The 22,852-nt window shown below is 36.8% G+C and overlaps 2 protein-coding genes across 5 annotated transcripts; both read right to left on the reverse strand.

The window, feature by feature from the left end:
* Positions 1-305: 305 nt before the first annotated feature.
* Positions 306-11,567, reverse strand: ahcyl2a (adenosylhomocysteinase like 2a). Of its 4 annotated transcripts, none has more exons than XM_060884960.1 (17): positions 11,265-11,567; positions 8,397-8,493; positions 8,062-8,190; positions 7,547-7,647; positions 6,933-7,035; positions 6,729-6,823; positions 4,923-5,029; positions 4,708-4,824; positions 4,410-4,473; positions 4,234-4,322; positions 3,676-3,746; positions 3,462-3,556; positions 1,479-1,577; positions 1,291-1,359; positions 1,135-1,213; positions 933-1,053; positions 306-539 (listed from the first exon to the last, which is right to left on the reverse strand). In XM_060884960.1, exons 1-17 carry the CDS (start codon positions 11,526-11,528, stop codon positions 533-535), a joined length of 1,707 nt encoding a protein of 568 aa, XP_060740943.1. In that variant the 5' UTR covers positions 11,529-11,567; the 3' UTR covers positions 306-532. The 4 variants fall into 4 exon arrangements, with proteins under 4 accessions (XP_060740943.1, XP_060740942.1, XP_060740940.1 ...); XM_060884959.1 differs by having other exon boundaries at positions 4,434-4,473; positions 11,238-11,567; XM_060884957.1 differs by having other exon boundaries at positions 11,238-11,567.
* Positions 11,568-11,996: 429 nt separating this feature from the next.
* On the reverse strand, positions 11,997-22,794 carry znf277 (zinc finger protein 277). The gene is made up of 12 exons (XM_060885698.1): positions 22,717-22,794; positions 20,658-20,865; positions 20,077-20,165; positions 19,259-19,341; positions 18,305-18,396; positions 17,665-17,775; positions 17,034-17,166; positions 16,827-16,894; positions 16,020-16,116; positions 14,525-14,567; positions 14,252-14,426; positions 11,997-13,099 (listed from the first exon to the last, which is right to left on the reverse strand). Exons 1-12 carry the CDS (start codon positions 22,748-22,750, stop codon positions 12,913-12,915), a joined length of 1,320 nt encoding a protein of 439 aa, XP_060741681.1. The 5' UTR covers positions 22,751-22,794; the 3' UTR covers positions 11,997-12,912.
* Positions 22,795-22,852: the final 58 nt, after the last annotated feature.

Genomic DNA, 22,852 nt, shown 5'->3' on the forward strand with positions numbered 1-22,852 from the left:
GTATGTGGTGTGACTGCACTGAGAGCATGGTGAAAAATGCATAGTTTGTCCTAACTTACATGTCTAAAAATATAAGATTCCTGCAGGATGATGTATCATGACACCAGAAAGGGCAAAAAAAGATAAATCTAGCTCAGATATGTTTCTTAACCTGTGTGCACAAAAGTGATGTATGGACCCGATCTTCTGTTTGGAAAGAATTATTCTGTCTGCAAGCAAACCTGAGATCACAAGCCCCAGAAACAGTCTTGAGTGTGTTAAATCACTCAAGTGTTAAAAAAGAAAATCACTAAATCACTAAAGGCTCTATTGAACGTGGTTTTATAAGAGTTACAACTGATTAACACACAAGTGCTTTTTTTTTAAACATTAGAGTGAATTATGACATTTTCAACCATGAACAAAAGAACATATATAAATATGACCAGAATGTACATCAGTTCCAGTTTGAAGGTTCTAACAAAATGAATTATCCTTGCAGGCTTGTCTCCATTGTGGATCTCTTATAGGGTGTGCTGACCCCCTGTACAGCTTAGTACCTGCAAAAAAAAAAAACACTTTACATCAGAAAATGATGACAAAAATGCCAAATATACTGCATATAAATACACGGTTTGTGTTCATGTTGACGCAATACATAGAGAAATGATAAAACACTGGTGCTGAATAAAACAACACAGAGTTAAGGACTTAAAGTAAGTTGTCATAGCCACATAAAGTGCATCAATACAGTGCAAACAAAAATAACACTGACCAGTGTGTATTCTGTATATTATACAGTATATGGAACAAAAATATAGGATTATGAACAAAGAAGGTTATTGTAAACATATATACACTTAGACATGTCTGATCTAAAATATAAACATGGATAAAGATATATTATTTGTTTAAAAAAGGAACATTTTTATTATGCCATTTTCTGTTCTTACCTGTAATAGTTTGGCTTAAAGGGGCCGCTCTTGTTCACACCTATGTACCTGGCCTGCTGATCTGTGAGTTCGGTTAAATTTGTATCAAAGTTCTGGAGATGCAGAAGCGCTGTACACTCGTCTGAAAGTGCAGAGTAGGTCACTGAGATCTTTTGAACAGTAAACATATAATTAATGTTTGACTATTAACTGTGTGTCTTACCCATCTTCTTAGGAAATGAGTAAATGCCTTGTTTGTAAAGTCCCTCAGGTGCATTAAACAGCTCAATCAATGCCAAAACCTAAAAAGACCAAAAAGGTTTTTTTTACTCAATTTTTCTAAAATCTTTATAACATAAGGAACAAGACATGTTCATACCTGAGTTGTTTCTGTAATAGACAGCACAAAAACAGGTACAGCAGAGCAGCTCAGGTTAACCAGCCGACCCTTTAATCAGATATAATCATATAGTCAGACCAACATTTTCAGTCAGATGTTCGTTTCCTTATCAAGTCGAGTCTTATTGTAGACGTTCTGGTTATTTGTTGATAAAGCTGTTCTCTTACCTCTGCTAGTAGTACTATGGTTTTGCCTTCTGGCCAGATGATGTGATCCATGTGTGGTCTTACATGCTGCCATTTCAGCTCTGGTGTCATCAGACTGGCCTGAGAACAGAGCTCACATTCAGGCAATCAAGCAGCTCAACTGTGATCAGCTCTTTAAGCAACATAACTGATTTTTGTGCTGATGTTGCTGAAGGCTTAAAGCAACCAAATATGACGGGTATTTTACTGAAATTATTTTTTGCCCAAAATATATGTTGGCATCTTTACTTAATAATTACTTACAAACTTATTGAAATGTATTTTTTACGGTGTAAAATGACATCTTAGTAAGTTAGAATCTATCGAATATAGTCAAAATGATCTTGTATTTTCTAAAAGATAATAAGAAACCAAATCTAAGATTATTAAACCTGTTTTTAAGTTTTACATTTTCTTGTTATTGGCAGATAATAAAATAATACATTTCTAGAAAGAAGCAAAATTATCTGGCAACAGAATAAGATAATGTAAAATATAAATAGTCAAATATATCTGGGCTTAAATTATTAAATTAAATTGGTTTATTATAATAAGAAAAAAGAAATAATAGAAAAACGACAATTCTAATTAGTAAATTAGATTCTTTAACAAAAAGATATTTGCTAAGATGTTATTTTTTGCATCAGGAAAAATAAATAAATGATTTTTTTCCACCTTAAATCTGATTTGGATTTTATGCCACCATTTCTTGCAAAAATGCTCCTGATTGGTCAAATTTTGAGGGGGTTTTTCCTGTTCACAGACATCTTCAAGTGATAGCACAACTTTTTGACAGGATTTAGATCTGAGCTCTGATTGGAGCTCGTTCCAAAAAAATCTATTTTCTTCTTTTGAAGCGGTTCTTTTGTTGATATGGATTTGTGCTCTGAATCGTTCTTGTGCTGAAAGGTGAAATTTGTCATCTTCTCCAGCTGTCCAACAGAAACCTGCAGGTTTATACCAAAGCAGATTGATATTTAGAGCTATGATTCATAATTCATCTTTACTGGAGCCACAGTTGTAGCTGAAAAGCAGCAGCCACATGGCATCATGCTCCCACCACCATGCTTCACTGTGGGTATGGTGTTCTTTGCAAAAATAAGCTGTCTTGTTTTTATGGCATAAATATCTTTTAGCATTTTGTGCAAAATTCTAAAAGATATTTTTCCATAAAAACAAGTGGCGAGTGAAGAATACATGAGTGTAAGAGTGCAATCAGTATTTGACAAAAATTCCTTCAGCTCCCTTAACGTTGTTGTTGGTCTTTTGTCTTGGAGGTCTTCCTCTTTTACAACATCCAATTATTGGTAATGCTACAGTACCATGGTGCATTATTTTCACCAGTTGTTGACAATGGCCTTTATTTTATTCCATGGTACATCTACTGTTTAGGAAGTTACTTGGTATCCCTCTCCTGTTTGATGCCTTTCTCTTTTTTGGTGTCATGAAGTCAGAGCAAACCATGAAGATTTTTTTTTTTTTTTTGCATTTTTCTGCCGAAACGTTTCTATTTGTTTTTCACTCATATATTACTGAATTTTGCTTACATTTATTATTAAAGGTGGAAAAAGCCCCCCCTCCCATCACCAAAACCTCCAATATTACCAGTGGTGTCTGGAGTTTTTTATACCCACAGTAGGTTATTTTTTAACCTTTCCTTCGTCTGCCTGCAGAGATCAAGTTGAGTGATGAGCTAGTTTAACAACTGCAGCAGTAAATTCAGTTATTTTTCTTAAAGCGGGCTCGAACCTTCTTGACTACATATGTTTGATTTCCTCTCACGGTGTCACTGTCACCATATATGACCATGTGAATGGTTTTGTGATTGGTCATGTGATCGGTCATGTATCAGAAAAGGTCAAAACTAATGCCCTGCTAGGACATGACAGAGTTTGGCATTTCTCACTGAGCTCGCACAACTCATGTGTCATGTGCACAAGTGTGCAAGCTCCGCCTTTGTCTTACCACATCAATCTCTGTATTGGAGTGACCCATGTTGCACACGATACAACCATTCTTCATCTGATCCATGTGCTCTCGTATAACGACATCTCTATTTCCTGAAAACGCAAACATCATTATTTGTCTGGGGTTTGGATAATATATTACAAAAGGTACTACTGAAGGAACACTGGATATTCAGATCCTGGATATTCAAATGTAAATATCAGAAAGTTACCGGTGCAGGTGATAACGACGTCCACCACTCGGATGACCTCGTTCAGTCTGACCAGTTGGAAGCCATCCATGCTGTGAAAGAAAAGCAGGGGTAGGATTAATATACACATGCTCTATCAACTCCAGAATTATTGGCACCCTAGAAAAGAATGAGATAAAGAAAATATACTGTACAAACAAAAAAGCAAACAAATTGTAATCTTTGAAAAAATGATCCAGAATCTCTTTTGCTGAATAAAAGTCATTTAGTATCATGTGAAAAATCCTATTATGATTTAATGTAATATCATAAGAGATAACATTAAAGATACAATTAAGTTTTTTTTAATTGTTTGCGTCAGGTTTCATTTTCAGCATCATTACATTTTTCTGTTTTTAGTTACCAAAGAAGAAAAAGGTTAAGAAGGACTGAAGGTGGTTGATGCAAACAGACTGAATAAACTTATCTGTAAGGCCAGTGATGTTTTTGGGGTGGAACTGAACTCTACAAATTTTGGGGTTAAGGGTAACATGGGGTAGAGCAGCTATTATTATAACGTTATTAGATGTTGTGTATTACCAGGCCTGTAATGCACACACTGGGTCAATCTCAGTCACATATACAACTGCTTTCATCCCTTTAAGAGCAGCACAGCAGCCCTTTCCCACCTACACACACACACAGAGAATGTAGAAGAAGAAATGTTCATTATTTTATTTCGGATGTGGAATGAAACGGCACTGTGGATACTTTACCTCTCCATATCCACAGATAACCACCTGCTTCCCACCAAAAGGAAGAGCAGTGATCCTCTTCAAACTGAGAAAATTACACAAGAAAATATAACACGATCAATTAAAATGTTAAATGATATTATGCATATTATATGTGTTAAGTGGAGGACACACTTCACACACACTCACACTCACTCAGCATCCTTCCCAGTATAAATTTTGTGTTCTACTCTCTCACAATTAGTTTCAACTAAATAATAAATCTCTCTGCAGTGCAGGGATTCACCAGGATTGTGAATGGTTTCCACTTAAATCTTACCCATGCAGGATCAATTCCTTGCAGCAATAAAAGTTGTCAAACTTTTGCTTTATCACTGACTCGTTGATATTTATTGCTGGGCAACAAAACTTCTCGGTCTTATACATTTCATATAATCTGAAAGAAAAACAACAACAATAAAAAAAAATTCCTTGTACATTAAATCTCAGTGAAGCTCTTTAGACCTTTGAAAGACAAATGTGTGTAGAAGATACCTGTGAACACCGGTGACACTTTCTTCAACAATCCCCTTGACGTTCTGGAAGAGCTGCGGATATTTCTTATAGACCCTTTCTGTCATGTCTCCTCCGTCATCAAGAATCTGATATAAAAATAACGGGTCTTCTTTCACAATCTTTAACTTCACTATGTGTCAAGATGATCACAGATTAAAAATTGATAGTACGTTTAATGATGAGTACTTAACTAGCGTTTATTGTCTGCTAAACATTTACCAGACATTCTATATATATATATATTAGTCTAATTATTGTTTATTTATATTTTGTGCATATTGTGTACTTATTTTATGCTATAATATTTTTCAGTCCATATTTTTCTTTCTGCCTTGAATCTGTATTATTTGCATGTTTTAGTACTTAAGTTTATGTGAATTCTTTTACACTGTAAAGCCCTTTGAGCTACATATTTGTAATTATAACTTTGTGGATGTTGCTGCTGCTGTTGTGCAGCTGCTTCCTGTTCAGGGTCACCACAGCAAAGCAGATTATTATCCAGATTATATGGGCCTGAGTCTAGCACTGAGGGTTAACTCGTCAGTTATCTGTATTGGTGCGATCCTGCCACTGGACCAGTAGGGACCTATATTAATCATGATCATAATCGTCATCCCAGTTCCTTTAAAGCTTTTTTTATATTTATATCTAAATTGTTCCATCTGATCAGGTAGCTTAATATGTACTCGTTTGTATATTTGTGCAATATCCCAATTCCTTATTTTGAATTTTATTTTTATTGTTATGTACATACATTATATTCAGCTGCTTATTTCAAATTATTTTAAGAATATTTTAATGTTACATACATATACACACATATATATATATAATAATATGTATATAATAAATAATATATATTTAAAAGTGTTTAAGCTTGTTAGGTCACACTATTGTGCAATAATGTTATATAATAATATTTACAGCTTTTTATAATTCATTTTTTTTGTTATTCTCTTTTAATTACACCATACGGAGATACACTTCATTTCATTGTACTCTGTGTAGTCACAGTAAAGAATCTATCTATTGTCTAATTAACATACATTCACCACCTACTTTAATAGGAAAAAATGCCCACCTGCACATTCATGCTGTTTTTAAATCCGCAAATCAGAGGCAGCATGGCAACAGATAAAATCACACAGATACAGGTCAAGAGCTTCATTCACTCTTCACATCTAATAACAATTGAAATCATAGAATGATTTTCTGGTAGCAGATGGGCTGGTTGGAGTATTTCAGAAACTGCTGGTTTCCTCGGATTTTCACACAAAACAGTCTACAGGGTTTAAAACAGAATAGCTTGGTGGACCTGGGATTTGACCTCACACTCATATGATGAGTAATCTAATGTCTTGGCCACTAAGGTACCATATACAGTTCTACAAATGAGGTCATAAGGATTTTTCTGAAGAACTGTTGGCTATTTAACCACTCAGGAGGAAAGGGGGCTCATGAAGAACCACCTTAAAACATAAAACAGTTATTGATCATGAATTAAGGGGAGGTAAATTGTTTAATTGTCTAGTCTAGACTTGTGGACTAGATGTAAGCACCTGTTATGTTAAAATAGCTTCATATGGGTAAAAATAACTTTAAAAAAAAACAAATAAAAACTGCAATTGACATGATCCCTCGCATTTCTTTTAAACTATTAACAGTTTGCAGATTCAGTAAGGGGGGATGTTTACTTAAGACCTCGAACGTATACTATATATTGGTACTCTTTCTTATACCGTTATTCTCAGGAGTCAAGTTGTTTAATTCAGAATTATAAATTACCATGTTTGGCTCCCAGCCTTCTATATTCACACAACTGTCTATACACCAGAGGTAATCATCCTCAGACTCCTTTTTCCATGCAAACACAGGAATACCTGCCAAACACACACACACAAACACACACGCATACTGTCAGATGAGAGGATTAGGGTTTTTTGATAACGTCTGCTATATTTGTAAATATTTGCATGATTGGGTCCTCACCAGCCTCTGCAAGAGCAGCAGCGATGTGATTCTGGATTGAGTAAATATTACAGGAAGCCCATCGACACTCAGCACCCAGCGCAGACAACGTCTCTATCAGAACCTGGGGAATTCAATTCAATTCAAACTTATCTGTATAGCACTGAATAGACATTGTCTCAAAGAAGCTTTAGTGAATATAAGAAATGTAGTAACAAAAAGTTTATTATACAAAAGTTTAAGATTAATATTAGACATATATTTAAATGTGTTTGTATTTATCCTTAATGAACAAGCCTGAGGTGACTGAGGTGAGGAAAACTCTCTTCCATGGAAGAGGAAGAAACCTTAAACAGAACCAGACTCAAAAGGGAACCACATCCTCATTTGGGTGACACTGGAGGGTTATAAATGGTTATAAACACCGGAGAGTGTTATTATGAATAATGTCCTTTCTATGACAATAATATGGTCTCTTTTGCACAGTGTTTGGAGCAGGAAGTTGATTGTGTACCGTTAATGTTTCACAAACAGAAAAGCAATCATTGTATTTGCACTCTCTATGTGGCAAGTGAATCAATGGTCATAACTGATGATTTGATAACATTGGGATAAGTACGTGAATAAACACTCACAGCCATGTGTACTGTGATATGGACACAGCCCACTATTTTAGCTCCTCCTAGTGGCTTCTCTTCCTGCCCTGCCTTTCTCAGCATCATCAGCGCTGGCATGTCTACCAAAGTAAACATATGGATCAGTATTATTTATCAGCACATCTTCATAGATATACACTTTAAAAATAGCTGAGCTAAAAATGACCCAATCTGGGTCAATAAATGAGCAGAAATGGTGTTGAAAGTTGTGTCTAAATTGTACATTACACATTTAAACACATTAAAAACATTTAAAAAGCTGATTTGTCTCTTTTACTCTTTCTGGCAGTCAAACATTGGAAAATTCCAGAAAATTATGAAAGCCCAGCATGCCAATCACGTATTATTATCCTGATATGGATCATATCAACTCAAATACCTAAATTGTGCAAATAAAGGTCTAAAATGAGCCCAGCATTTCTTAGAGTGTACATCACGTGAGCATTTAGCATGATTGTAAAAATGTTACAGGTTTTTCTAGAGCAACACAGTACCTTGCTCTGCTATTTCTATTTCTCTGCGGCCAAATGAAGCCTGACTGATGTCCTTAACGCAGAAGTCCTTACTTCCTTTAGAGTTCTTTTGCTCTTTGTCTCGAGGAGAAATCTCATCTTCAGTGCTTGCTGGAGGTCGATAGGAAATGAGAGATAATTAAAAAGAGAATTGGAAGAGTTCTGAGAATGAAAATTTGCTTATTGAATATTAAAAACTAGAAGAGAACTGACCCATGATGAGAACTGTTATACAAGGTAATACCCCAAGTAATTGTGGTTTATACTGTGACTTGTGTGGAATGAAAACTTTTGATATAACAGGTTTTGCTTGGTACCTGAGCTTGGGCCATCAGCAAAGTTCAGTGAGTTGGGCTGGGAGCAGCTGCCCATCTTAGTGAGTCTCTTGTTAAATTGCTGAGGCAGATCTAGGACCTGGGTTGGTTAAGTGAGAAAACAGATCTGTGTTGAGTTACAGGCACTTCAATTCAATTCAATTCAATTCAGTTCACATAGACTCAAAACAGCTTTATAGAAGTAGAAACTAATTAAATGTTTAAAGCTTAAAATTAAATTATATTTATCTCTAACATCTATCCCTAATGAGCAAGCCGGAGGTGATGGTGGTGAGGAAAACCTCCCTGAGATGATATGAGGAAGAAACCTTGAGAGGAACTCTTGAACTCTTTTTTTTCCTCCTCATTTGGGTGACACTGGACAGGAAATAATGTCCTTTCTATAACAGATTGTAGTAGTGTAACAGAGAGCTCCTGAGGAACTCAATGGTCAGTGCAAACTCGGAGTTCACCACAGACCAAACTCTAATTCCTTCCTGCCAAAGTCTTCAAATGATTGCTGATAAAAACCAGACCATACAGCTGACTGAAGCAACATTGCTTCAAAGAAGGCATGACAGTCTATATGTGGCCCCATCCACAGACCATGTAGATCAATCCCTGGCAGGGTGACCTTTGCATGTTCTCCCCGTGCCTCGGGGGTTTCCTCCGGGTACTCTGGTTTCCACCTCCCATCCAAAGACATGCATAGTAGGTTGATTGGCATCTCTGGAAGTGTGTGATTGCGTGAGTGAGTGAATGAGAGAGAGTGTGTGCCCTGTGATGGGTTGGCACTTCGTCCAGGGTGTATCCTGCCTTGATGCCCAATGACGCCTGAGATAGGCACAGGCTCCCCGTGACCCGAGGTAGTTCGGATAAGCGGTAGAAAATGAATGAATGAATATATGTTATTATCCATTTGAGATGATTCAGTTCATTTAATAATGTGTTTTATTTTGTAAGTTAATAAAATGTTTTGTTTTGTTTTTTACAACAGAATTCATTTGTTCTAATATGCTTCAGAGGATAAATGTCATTTCTTTCTTACCATCTCTTAAATATAATATGACCCGCATTATACTGGTTCTGATTAGCTAAAGAGGGTTAAATTAACTCCGTGTTGGTTTTTATTTATTTTTCATTTTTAAAGATTTTATATTTATTTATATATTTATATATTTAAATGGCGAGTGCCTTTCATAGGTTCTGATCTGTGGGTTAGGATTCATTTTTAAATTTAAATTTAAGTTAGAAAATTTAATTTATTTATATACTGATATACTTCAGAGATTAAATTGAAGCTTTTTTGTATTTAAAAATAACCTTTTTTTTTTTAATAATAGGAAGTAGCACATGTTGAGACTATTATATCATATGTATATATGTATATTATATGTGAGCCATATGCTTGAGGGTATTAAAGTTTTCAAATTTTTCTGTTTTTTATTTAGAAATAAGATTTCTTTTGATAATAGGAAGTATCTTTCTTATTCAGACTACACTTTTATATGTGTTTTAAAACCGGTCTCTTTGTGTATACTGTAAATATATCATGTCATGTCTGCTCAGGAAACATTTCTCCTTGTGTACAGTGAACAATGTGCTCATTCTGGCAACATGTATCTATGTACGGTTTATAAACCAGTTTCACATGAAATATGATCCTGTTCTTATTGAAATCCTACACAATCTACAATGCAGTTACACCTACCATCCCCTTCTCTATATATTTTATAGTCTCTGTTATATTAACAGACTATAAATTTTACCTGAGGGCTTTAACAGGTCAGCCAAAATAGTGGACTTTATTTAATTCAGCATATTGAAGGCAACACAGCATTTTTAACATCTTAAACTCTTTCAGATTTGACTAGTTTCACTATAGTAACTAATTAGTAGGAATTGACACTTGATCAAGATTTTTTTCTGTTCTGGCATCAAGCTGGTGGAATAAATAAGTCCCTTAAATGTCTGAACAGCTGAGTTAAACTACAGATGAAGACCTACATCTTCCTGAAACACTTTTCACACTTATTGTCCTGATTTGTTTTATATATTAAAAAAAAAATGCTATAATTCCTCCCAATTATTATTATTATAAGTATTTAGGCTGATTGTATCCCAAGTCTGTGACCTAGTAAACCAGTGTTGATGTATTTATTAGAGCACAAAATAACTCACGGTTTTATATTAATTTCCTCTTAACAAATCAGTATTTAACCTTTCTGAATTATACTGGGAAGGAAATGACTTTATGTCTTTTATGTGAAGAACTTGTAGCTCGGTGGTTAAGATGTTGGACTACAGAATGTCCGGATATGAATTCAAACCCTTGAGCAAGGCCCCTCATCCGTATGCCACTTTGGATTATCACTTCTGCCCAATAGTGTATATGTCTTTTCTTGTCACATTCACAATCATACACAGTTCCACATGCAGTGAAATGTTTTTTATGACTATCCATGTTGTAAAAGTATCAAATAAATTAGGGCCAAAAAAGAAGAGGAAGGGTTGATTTTAAAAAAATTAATTAATTAATTAAAAAATACAATAAAATTGAATGAAACTGCATAAGACAAAAATAAAAATAATAATTTACAATGGAAGTAAATTAAAAATACATAATATAGTATTGGAAAATGAAATAGAGTGGACTGATCAGCGGAGGATGTAAAAATGCAGCATATGAAAATTATACAGTGACTGATGAAATACAGTAATACAATGATAGGAATATAGCATGAATGTTACTGTTATTAAACCAATTTTAGCTAGACTACTTTTAGTCCAATCTCTCTAAACAGTTTCTAAAATTCTCTCCAATTTTGCTTATTATCAACTCACTCGGTTTGTACTTGGATCCTCACTTACAGTCCTGTCACTCGATAGAGATGATCCTACAGCCCTGTGCAGGTTCACCGAGCGCCGAGCTTTCGCGGCCTCCAGCATCCGCAACAATCGAGCGATAACCGAAGAAACAGGAGCTGAATCAGCATTAGCAGTCCTCTGATTAGCCGTGGATTCTGTACAGACATCCATGACCTTTTCTCCGTTATTGAGTGTGTTCAGTGGAGCTGATAGTCCAGTCTGTGAGCTGTTCTCAAGCATTTTGTCTGCTTTACTGTCTTCAGACATGACTGTAAAGTTACAGAAAAGCTAAATGAACACTGGTGTACTGTCTTGTAGGACTAGGGGATGTATATAAACACAACCCTCGTGACAAATAAATGGAAAAACAAAGGGCATGCGGGTATGTAAATGGTAAAGGGTAAATCGATCGTCCTCTCTGCGCGGTGCATTGACAGTAAATATGAAGGATTCTGTTACGTTTGTTGAGATGAATGATGTGGTTACAAATGAGCTGAAAAACAGAATTATTCAGTTAATTGTTAGTTACTTGGTAGAGTTGTCTTGTGTACTGAGGTGATCTATTGACAAATAATTTAGTGTAAATCTAGACATGACTCCATGTGTCCTTTCTTACATATAACATTCTCCAAGTCAGTTTTTATTCTTTTGATAATATCTGGAATCTCTTCTGGTTGTAGACAAAATATGGACTATGTTTAGCAGATAAATATTTAAGAAAGAAACTAAACAGCATTGTGGAAGCACTAAATGTGGTTTATTGAGCTCCGTTCTGAGAACAACGCGTTTACACTTAAGGAGAAACGTTCGCATTTAAATATGTCCTAAAAAGTTTTTGTTTTAATACTGAGCTTCTTCCATGTTCTCCCTATACCTGAGTTCTCCAAAACCATAACCTCACCTTCAGCTGTTAAACCAGGACTTTAAAGGGTTTACCCAAAGATTATGTGTCGAACATATTGCTGATAGTGTTATGTGAAAATGCTAATGTTTTTATTTGTGTTTTGTAGAACATATATTTATCTTGTTGTAAAAGGCATGAAACAAAAAAAAAAAAAAAAAACAAAATAATGCAATAAACGAACTAAAATATAAGTTCTTCTGGTTATTACATCTCTTTAGGTCTTGAAAACAAACGAAAGGGCTGAATGTAAATTTTTAAAAAGTCTTATGTAAATATTTCTGCCCAAAAGTCACCAAATACAATAATAATCATTATGATAATTTCCAAAACATATTTCAAGTTGCAACAATAGTGAAATTAAGGTTATTGTGAACCAAAATGGAATAACTCAGAAATAACACCTAAATACTGAGATCCAGTGCACATTATACAAATGAAAGTCACAACAGAGCGACATTTCAGTCGCAAAGATGTAAAAATGAGTGTTTCTTTTGGAACCGGTCGAGTGTGTGTGAGAAACTGTACCAGCATGACTTTCTGTCACACATCAGTGCTCCTGTGCTTGAGGCATCCATGCTAGATAAAAAAACTGATAATTTCATAAATATCGCTCTCTTCTTAACATTTTAGCTCAGAGGAAACAGATCCTGCTGTGTATTTTATGATGGAGGCACCGTATATTATTATATTATAGTGAACATTTCCAGTAGAAAAGAACAGTAAAGTCTTTGTGTATTGTAGAAGATTTTAATTAGAGTTGCCTCCGTTCTTGAGCAGTTTGTTCAGCACGCTGCTCTGCTTTAAGGCCTTCAGGTTGGAGATGTCCTCTGCAAACACGGGAACGTCGCAGCTCTGTTCGGCTCCTTCGAACTCGCTCTCGCTGTCGGAGAGAGCCGTGAGCAGAGCGTCGTTCTCATATGTCGGGAAGTAATACCTACAAACAAAGAGAGGGAGAGGAATTTCAAAAAAAGGCTCGATCAAGAACGCATGTTAACCTCAGAATCAGCCCAGTGTCCATAAGATACTGTAAATATACTGCAGTATCTACACAGTTAATCCATTCAGGTTTATGTGATTATGTGTTCCAGATTTCTAATTTTGTGTCTTGTGTATATATTCACTGCACCACACATTAAAGTTTTTTATGTTGCATTTTATGTAGTTCTTTGTATCGCTTGTTTCTTTTGTCTCTTGTCGGATCGTAGAGTTTTTTTTGCTTGTTTGTTTTTTATTTCTGATAAAAAGTGATGATATCCAAATTGTGACTCTTTCTAATACTATGTATTTAAACATAAATTAAAAAGGAATTAACAAGTGTGAAAATCAGTGTAGTTGCTTTACAGGGTATGTGTGAGACTACGTGCTAGTTTTGTTGGCAGGTTAGCAAAGCGAGCTGTGTCGACTCACTATGTAAACTTATCACCGACACCAACAATCTGTGCTAATTCCTGCCAAGCTTTGTTTTTTCTTCACATTGTTGCTATATAAATTGTTATTAACAATATTAATTGTTTAGTCCTGTAAGCAATTGTCTTAAAGCAGCTTTATAGGGATTCAGAAAAGCCTGACACAAGAGTGGCAAGGAAAAGCTCCCTGATATGACCCAATATTTTTTTAGGAACCTTAAGAGGAACCAGACCTCAAAACCAACCGTCTGATACTGGAGACTCCTTTCATGAGCCTGCTGAAAAGAAACTTACATTTCATTTACATTTCCAGCATTTGGCAGATACCCTTTAATTGATGGTTAAGGGCCTTGTTCAGGGGCCCATCAGTGGCAGTTTGGTGGTCTTGGAATCGAACCCACAACCTTCTGATTGGTAACCCTAACTTCAACATATAAATGGAAAATCTAAATGGTAAAGCTAAGAGTTGACCATAGAAGTTTCAGTGATTGAGCTGTTGCTATAGAAACGCATATGTATTAGAAAGAGTGATCCTGTAAACAGAGCTGTAGTTATATAAAAATGAGCCCACACCTTCTGAGCAAACAGATCAGATAGATATTTGGTGGGTGCTGTGTCTTGGTGTTCGCTTTTATTGGATACAGTTCTAATGATTGATGTTCAGGAGATCCTTTACTCACTGTGGTTGGTCCCAGTATGTCTTATCTGGAAGCTGCATCACATGGCCAACTTCCTCTAGGTGCTGTACCACTTCCTTTTTGGTATCGAACTTCATCTGGCAGCCGTGACAGCGGCACTGGTGGAGCTCACGGCGGATGTAATTCACAAGTTTGACTTGCTGGTAAAACTTCAAGTCTAGACAGGTAACCGTAATGATACTACTGTTATATTAGGAGCTGCATTTCCTGCATCAACGCACTAAAGGCTGGAATTACTGTAAACACTGTACTTACTGAGATCTGTTTTTAATTTATGGAGGTCAAATTGATGAGCTTCCTGCAACAAGACAAAAAAAGCATAATAAAATTAGAATGAAACTTGAAATGGTACAAGAGTCCATGCAAAGCAAGGAGGAGATATTCTTTATATCGTGTTATACCACAGAGCAGATGTGGTCTTGATCCTGATTGGTCAGAAGGTGTTGATTATTGTCCTATTACAAGCTGCTTATACGCATGTTATCATTTCCATTGTCCTGAATTATACAAGGCCACGTTGTTGGATGCTCCATATAATCGGATAAAAAAACTGAGCAACCTTGTTAAAATGTTAAAACTTTTTAAGTTTTAAAAAGTTACAAAAGGAGTCTTCAGTGTTAGCTCTTTGTCACGGATACACGTAAAACCGTAACGTGAAGATCGTTCATGATAATTGCTTTTTTAATTATTGAAATTCAAGATGTAGAAGGTATTAGGTGTCATATGTAAGTGAAAAGGAATTAACTTCCACATCATGAAACATAAGCATGAACAGGGAAAAAGAAAAAAAAAATATTACAAATCAAAATTAAAAAAAAAAAGAAAAGCAGTTATTGGCAAATTGCTGTGTCATAGCACAAACTAAACACTTTAGGACCTGAAGTTATAGGAAAATAATCAACAACAGTGAGGTATTGTACTCATAAGAATAGATTATTCATTATTTTATTACTTACAATCCCTTGGATCATTCATTCATTCATTCATTTTCTACCGCTTATCCGAACTTCTTGGGTCACGGGGAGCCTGTGCCTATCTCAGGCGTCATCAGGCATCAAGCCAGGATACACCCTGGACGGAGTGCCAACCCAACGCAGGGCACACAAACACACTCTCATTCACTCACGCAATCACACACTACAGACAATTTTCCAGAGATGCCAATCAACCTACCATACATATCTTTGGACCGGGGAGGAAACCGGAGGAAACCCCCGAGACACGGGGAGAACATGCAAACTCCACACACACAAGGCGGAGGCGGGAATCGAACCCCCAACCCTGGAGGTGTGAGGCAAACGTGCTAACCACTAAGCCACCGTGCCCCCCCCTTGGATCATAAGAAGGTCAAAGGTCACATAATTGGAATGACTAAATCATTATCATAAAACATGCTTCTTGTCACGTTACAGAGAAATCAGAGGACGCAAACTCCTCTCCTCCTCCCTCTATACAAAGTCCTGACACTAGATCCTCTTTCATGAAAGCTAAATAAACACTTCTTCAAAAAATCATCATAAAAATGTCTTTTTATAATTCATCATAGATTATGTGGAGGGTTGATTATCCAAATCCCCTCGAATGAGCTGTTGCTATAGAAACGATAATGTGTTTATTGCTGTGATTTGCTTGATCCGATTTGCAGTTAGAGAAAATTAATCCACACTCCTTCTAATCTGATGTTTGAAACGTTCTCAAGCCGTATCAGACCCCTAATGTGTGATGACTCGGTGGAAATGTTAATAATAACCTGCATGTGAGTGTAGATCTTGTCCATGGTTTCTTCCTGTCGCTCACAGAACAGACACACAGCACACACTGGGTGAGCCTGCCAGTCGGACCAGTCACTGCACACAACACAGCACGACACCGAAACCTCATGAATACAGCATCTGACCTAATAATGCATATGTTAGGAATTAAAGGTAGAGTCTCCGTTGTTTGAAAGCCAATGTTGACATTTGAAATCACCAAAACAAACACGCCCCTAACCCCTTGATAGCTCCGCCCACACATACATAAGTAACCCAGGCAACTAATGGAAAGAAATGTGTCTATCATAGCTGAAGGGAAGAACAATACAATTGCAGATAAACAAACAAGCAAAAATGACACACAAGCATAATCATGCAAAGGACGGCATATATTAGTTCTGTGAAACAAAGCAAAACCAACGTTACTCACCTATCGAGAAGGAAAAAAGCGCCCCGGCGTCCCATCGAAGGCCTTCCTGCTCCTTCAGTTCTCTCCAGCGCTGGAAAGCTGATCCTATATTAACACGGTCCTACTTCTTGCCTTATCGTAAGCCTTTCTTCACTTTCTTTCTTTGTTTTTATCCTCCATGTCAATGTTAAAACCACTTTCTGCTAATGTCACACATGCACACTGAACTCTCTCTCCGCCCATATTGATAAGACACGCCCCTTTCTGCTCATTGCCTACATGTTAGTTTTGTATTTGTTTTGTTTGGCGGCCCAACACAGTTTTCTGAAGCATTTCTCAAACAACGGAGACCCCACCGTTAAACTAAGGTAAAAAGTCTAAATGAGGCTCTTACTCGTCTTCGTCCTCCACAAGATCCCGGTCATCCTCAGACTGCACTTCCTCCCAGGTCTTCCCTAGCTCCTGTACAGGATACCACCAAAAAAAAAAAAAAAAAACATCAGCTTGTTATCTCAAACAAAACCAGGTAATTTGATTATCTCTACCTTCAAAGACATCCCCTAAGTGTGACTGTAATCTAATATTCAGGGAAAACCAGCACCAAGTAATTGATGACGTAGAATCGATCGTAGTCGTGATTGCTGCCGTTAATGCGTCTGTGTTGCTTCTTTCTCATGTGATCTTTCAAGGTCGTCTTGTCTCGAAAGATTTTCTCACAGTACAGACACTGCATACTGTCAAAACACAAAAAAATAAATTGATAAAATAAAAGACAACGGAATGTACCTAGGTTTGTTATACAGGGTGTGCTTGTTCGTGTGGGAAAATAACCTTAATGAGCAAAACGTATTCCAAAAGTTTGCATGATTCCTTTAATACTATATAATATTTTTCAGATAGTCTTTAATAATAAAAAAATTCTAGCTGGATCTGGAGGTTTCCACAGATATGCCTAACATCAGATAAGATGATAACTTGTGTTAATTCTTCATGAGTGAGTCAGATGTGTGTGTTTACAAAAAAATACAAAAATGTGAAATTTTCCCTATTTCATTTCCCTACGTTTCCCTTCAAAGCATCGTGCGTATAGAAGACAGGCTTTAGAAGGATCATAACTCCTCGCTGCCACCAAGGGAAGGCTCAAAGCTACTCAAAGCTTCATTCTTTCAGTTTTAGATCTCGTGGATCTCAGTAGTAATCTGAGGCAGTGTGTGCAGCAGCTGCAGGATTACTTGTCCAGTTTCTTCTCCAGCGTATCGAGGAACTGTGTGCAGTAGACGATGTTGTCGGGCAGGCCGATGCTGAACGAGTGCTCTCTGGCCATGTGATTGAGCAGCACAGCTCTAGGGAAGGATGAGGAGCATAATCAGAGCAGGAGGAGAGGAGAAACGTACACGTACATCTATCAATCTCTACGCTGATAGATTCATTCGTATGAAAACGTAACTTTAGGATAAGACGACAGGGTTTTCTGAATATGCTGATTTCTGCTTACGACGGTGTGTTTTAATGAGGTGAAGGTTAAACGAATTAGCACTGCAATAAGAGAGCAAATATTACATTCTAAATTGGATTTCAGAGAACAGATTTATTTACAGGATAGCTTTAGGATTCAGTCGTTTATCAAATCCAATTTCTTTCATTTTTCTTTTTTTTACCTGCTAGGATTTGTTCTTTAAAAAAAAATGGGCTAAATGTTTTATTTTAGTAACATGCCATGTGGAAATGAGGAACCATCAATGTGTTTAATTGGCAGGAATTAGAAAACTATGTGTGTGTGTGTGTGTGTGTGTGTGTGTGTGTGTGTGTGTGTGTGTGTGTGTGTGTGTGTGTGTGTGTGTGAGAGCGTGTAAGATTAGCAGCAGCTCTTACCTGTTTCCAGTAAATTCTTCATTACAGAACATGCAGCTCCGCTGAAAACTGGTATCGTCTCTTTCCTTCTGCTGCTGTTCGAGAACCTCCTCCTGCTCGACACAGCGAAACTCCATCATTAAAACACACAGAACCTTCACATGTACACAAAAGACTTAAAACTAAAGTTTTATTTATGAATGTACTTTTTTAAATTATGTTTTATTTCGGAAAAATTTTTCACTCAGTACGATTCATCTAAAATCCATACATAAAGGAACGTGTGTACTACATGTAAGGAAGGTCGCGGCAGTTCGTTCAGCGGCGCCCTGCTACGATGCGGCACGGGCTGTGGTGCTGATGGCCATACGGGGTTGCCTAGCAACGCTGATGGTGGCTTTTCCCAGAGATGTGTGTGCGAGATGATGTTGACTCATTATAACCCACAGAAACAATGTATGAGAGAGAGAGACAGAAAGCGAGAGAGAGAGACAGAGAGCGACAGAGAGAGACAGACAGCGAGAGAGAGACAGAGAGCGACAGAAAGCGAGAGAGAGAGACAGAGAGCGAGAGAGAGAGACAGAGAGCGAGAGAGAGAGAGACAGAGAGAGAGACAGAGAGAGGAAAGCATGCCAGTAACCACTTTCATATCTGCGTGCCAGTAATCACTTTCATATGATTTCAAAGAAGTATCAGGTTTATACAGTTCATGGCCTACAGAACTACAGTAAAGGATTCATATTTTATGGGCGTTTGTACTACGGGACAATGAAATATTTCACAAACATAAACCTAAACCAGAAACCGTGAGACCAAACTATAAATAAATTCTCCCCTACAACAGAACAGAGACACACCGATCCACCCCCTTTCATCTGTCAATAGTCTATAGCAATCAACAGAGCAGTGTGATTTGTGAGCAGTGGATTGGGTTGTTTCTTTGAGCCAGTGGGAGAAGGATGAATTAACACACACCAAACGTTTCTGCTGGAGCTCCTCTCGAAGGATGCGGTCCTCTGGCAGAACGTCACACAGTAGGAAGTAGAACTCCTGCAGCTCTGATACAGAAGTGGTCATAGGCGTACTGGTTAGAAACGTCTAACACGCATGTGCTTTAGATTTAAAAGCACAGCTCTGCTTCTTAATCATTTAAATTCACTCAAATAAAGTTTTAGGGGTCACACACACAACCTCGGGTACGACGAGTGCTGGGATATTTTTTTACCACTACCCTGTCACCTAAAAACATAGGTGGTAGGCTAAGGTGGTAATATGATGCAGTTTATTTAATTTGCCTTCCAGAATTATTGGCACCTTTTATAATAAATGAGCAAAAATTCTTACGTAAATAAAAAAATAAAATATAAAAAACTAACAAAATATTTGGATAAAATAGTTTTTGATCTAAAAAAAAATCTTACTTTAAAAGAAAAAATAAATAAAAAATACTGTTGTCAAACCCTGTCTCTGTCTCTCTCTCTCTCTCTCTCTCTCTCTCTCAAAAAAAAATTTACAAACAAAAAAAACCTTGTCATTCATGGAAAACCCAGCTTTACTGCTCAATTCTTTTCATTCCCAAGGAATTCAGTTATCTTTAACCATGTCCTGTTTCTCTGGGGTATAAACATAAGGTTTCACACCCTTGTCGTTTATTAATATGAGAAGAAAAAAAAAGATTCAAACCAAATGTGAAAAGGATCAGCATTGAACAGTTTTTAAATCAACACTTGAACCCCACTTTCATAACACCAAGCTGCCAGGAAGCTTTAAGAAAAAGAAGTCCTCTGGCTTACCGACAGGTCCCTCAGAGTTGGTTTTGATGACGCTGCAAAAGTCTGTGATGGGCTGCTCTGTAAACCTTTTCTTCCAGTAAAGCATATACCTGCAACAGAGCAGCAAGTTTTTTTTCAACAGCTTGGAATCTAATGCTATATTTAGCTTCTTGAACTCCCCAGAGCTGCTGGTGTGTCCAGATTTACTCCGTTCTTACTCTCATAATAACTACATACATTCCCTAACAGCAGTTACTAAGAATATGCTTTAATAAGAATCTTATTTAACTGAATGTGCAGCCTCAGCGACACTTCCACTGTCAAAAGTTTGAACACCCACAAGATACAAGGCAGGTTTTTCATGATGTAACTGTTACGACAACAGTCCTGGAGAGCTGCGGCACTACAGAGATTTGTGTTTTCCTCCCCCTTTTTTAAAAAATAAATAAATAAAAATAACTGCAGAGTTGTTCCTCCTGGTCAACTTTCGCAAAGCTCACTGAATTATTCATATCCGTAACCTCCGATAATTTCAACTTTAAACTACGATTCATTTGGAAAACATGATCAATAAATAATCACTGAATTGTTTATGGTCCTACTTTGGGAAGTCAGCGATGAGTTTGATGTCAGCGATGACCAGCTTGTGCTCCAGCAGGAGGTGCTTCAGGAGCTGGTCTTTATCCGAGAGAGGAGCCGTGTGTGAACACAGGACACAGTGCACCAGGCAATAGTCATTTGTGGAGATGTTAATGCAAGCAGACAGCTGCTCAGGAAAGCACAGCGGCTCCAGAATACAATCCTGCGCACCTGAAGAGAGGACATGACAAGTCGTGTAGATCAGCATGCCATTACTGCTTCACATACTGAAAGAAGAACGTGTGCTTTTGTTTTTGGGAAAACTTATTTTTCCCTTCAATTGGTCTGATTGTGATTCTAAATCATAAAGTTACAAGTCACATACTAGGACCTCCAGTCTGAATTTTCTAATCATACACATGAGACAAAATGAAAGATAAAACCATGCAAGGTGAGCTTGATGAAACAGATTGTTTTGCAGACTGAAACCAGCTACCACAGCTACCACAACACACACAAGAACAAATTCAGCTTATTTAATGGGGTCTAAAACCTGGGAGCATTTCGCCGCAAACACTAATCTGCAGTCGGCAAGAATCCTTCCATCTGTCTTTTTTCCAGAAATTGCACTAGTTGCGAAACCGTGCAAATACACCAGACTAATTCAACACCATTGTATGCAACGAGCTGAATGACTGAATAAAGTTAAAGGTGTAACATATGCTGATTTATCACAATGCAACCTCTGCTGATGACAGATGAGTTATAGCTGCCTGAGAACCCAAAAACAGACAAGACTGTCCATTAGGGCTGGGCGATAAAACGATAACGATATGTATCGTGATAGACACATGATCGATATCAATAAAAAAATGTTTTCGATAAAACGTTCAATATTTTTTATTCTTTGTCGGAAGAAAACAGAGGTTGCGACGCAAGATTGGTTGAATTAACAAAGGCACTCACTCTCTGGTAACCTATCAACGTAGGGAGTGACACGCTAACAGCCAATCATGTAACAGTATCTTTTTGGTTGCGCCATATCGTTGTCTCGTGCTGGTCTGCTGGATTCCTCTTCAGTAACCGGCGACTGATAATCAGAAAATGTGTGCAATAAAAAAGTGAATAGTTAAACTTCAAGTATTATTGGAGTAAGATTAACTTGAAGATTTACTTTTTCATATTTCTGCAGGTTTTATATTTCAAACAATGTTACTGTACTGTATCAGGTTTGTTTTTTATATTACAGATGTATCTCAGTCTACCTCAGTTTTATTTATGTTTACAAAACACTGCACATATTTTAAAACACTTTATTCACCAGAAGGTGAACAGCTAGTGAACTTTTCTAGCACTAAACTTGCACTAAATTCTCTGGTTTCTCTATGTTTATATTTAACACCTTGCACTATTTTATTACACTTTATAAGTGCATTTCTAACATTCTCTTTCATTTTGACCTTAAACGTTAAGAGATATTTGTTAAGTGTTCATTGACATTAGACTGACATTTAAATTATTTGAGTTTTCCATGGTTGTTGACATTTCTGTCTTAACTTATGATCAGAGGAAGGTTAAGTTTAAAATAAAAATGTTTAAATGTAATATATTTTTCTCCTAGTCCTTATTTAAAAATGGGTCATAAATCAATAATTATCGATATCGACCGATATGAAACACTGATATCGTGATACAGTTTTCAGCCATATCGCCCAGCCCTACTATCCATACATAAGCTTCCTGAATCTATAAAGTGAGATAGAAAGAAATCAGCCCCATTCTTTCTGCTCTATACCACTCACTGTGTATAAACATCAGTATCAGTGATGCTTCTGCACAAGAAAACTACTACTAAGTCTACTGTATTACTATTAATATAATACAACATAAATAATACCAAAAATGAATCAATGTCTATGCCCCAATCTTTCACACGACTCAATAATAAGAGTTTGTGAGTACTAAAACACTAGCATATAATGTGTTTTATAACAAAACATGTATGTATATATATATATATATATATATATATATATATATATATATATCACTGCTAATAAACACACAACACGACAGCGCTACCTGTTAGCTCAGTACTCAGCTTCACAGCCGCCATCTTTAACGCTACGCAGTCACGTGACGCATCAAAGCACTCCTTATTGGGACTTGTAGTCCTTTATGGTCGTTTTCGCCCTGCAGTGACTCAGTCTCCCATGAT

Source organism: Tachysurus vachellii, chromosome 13 (assembly GCF_030014155.1).
Source record: "Tachysurus vachellii isolate PV-2020 chromosome 13, HZAU_Pvac_v1, whole genome shotgun sequence".
Lineage (NCBI taxonomy): Eukaryota > Metazoa > Chordata > Actinopteri > Siluriformes > Bagridae > Tachysurus > Tachysurus vachellii.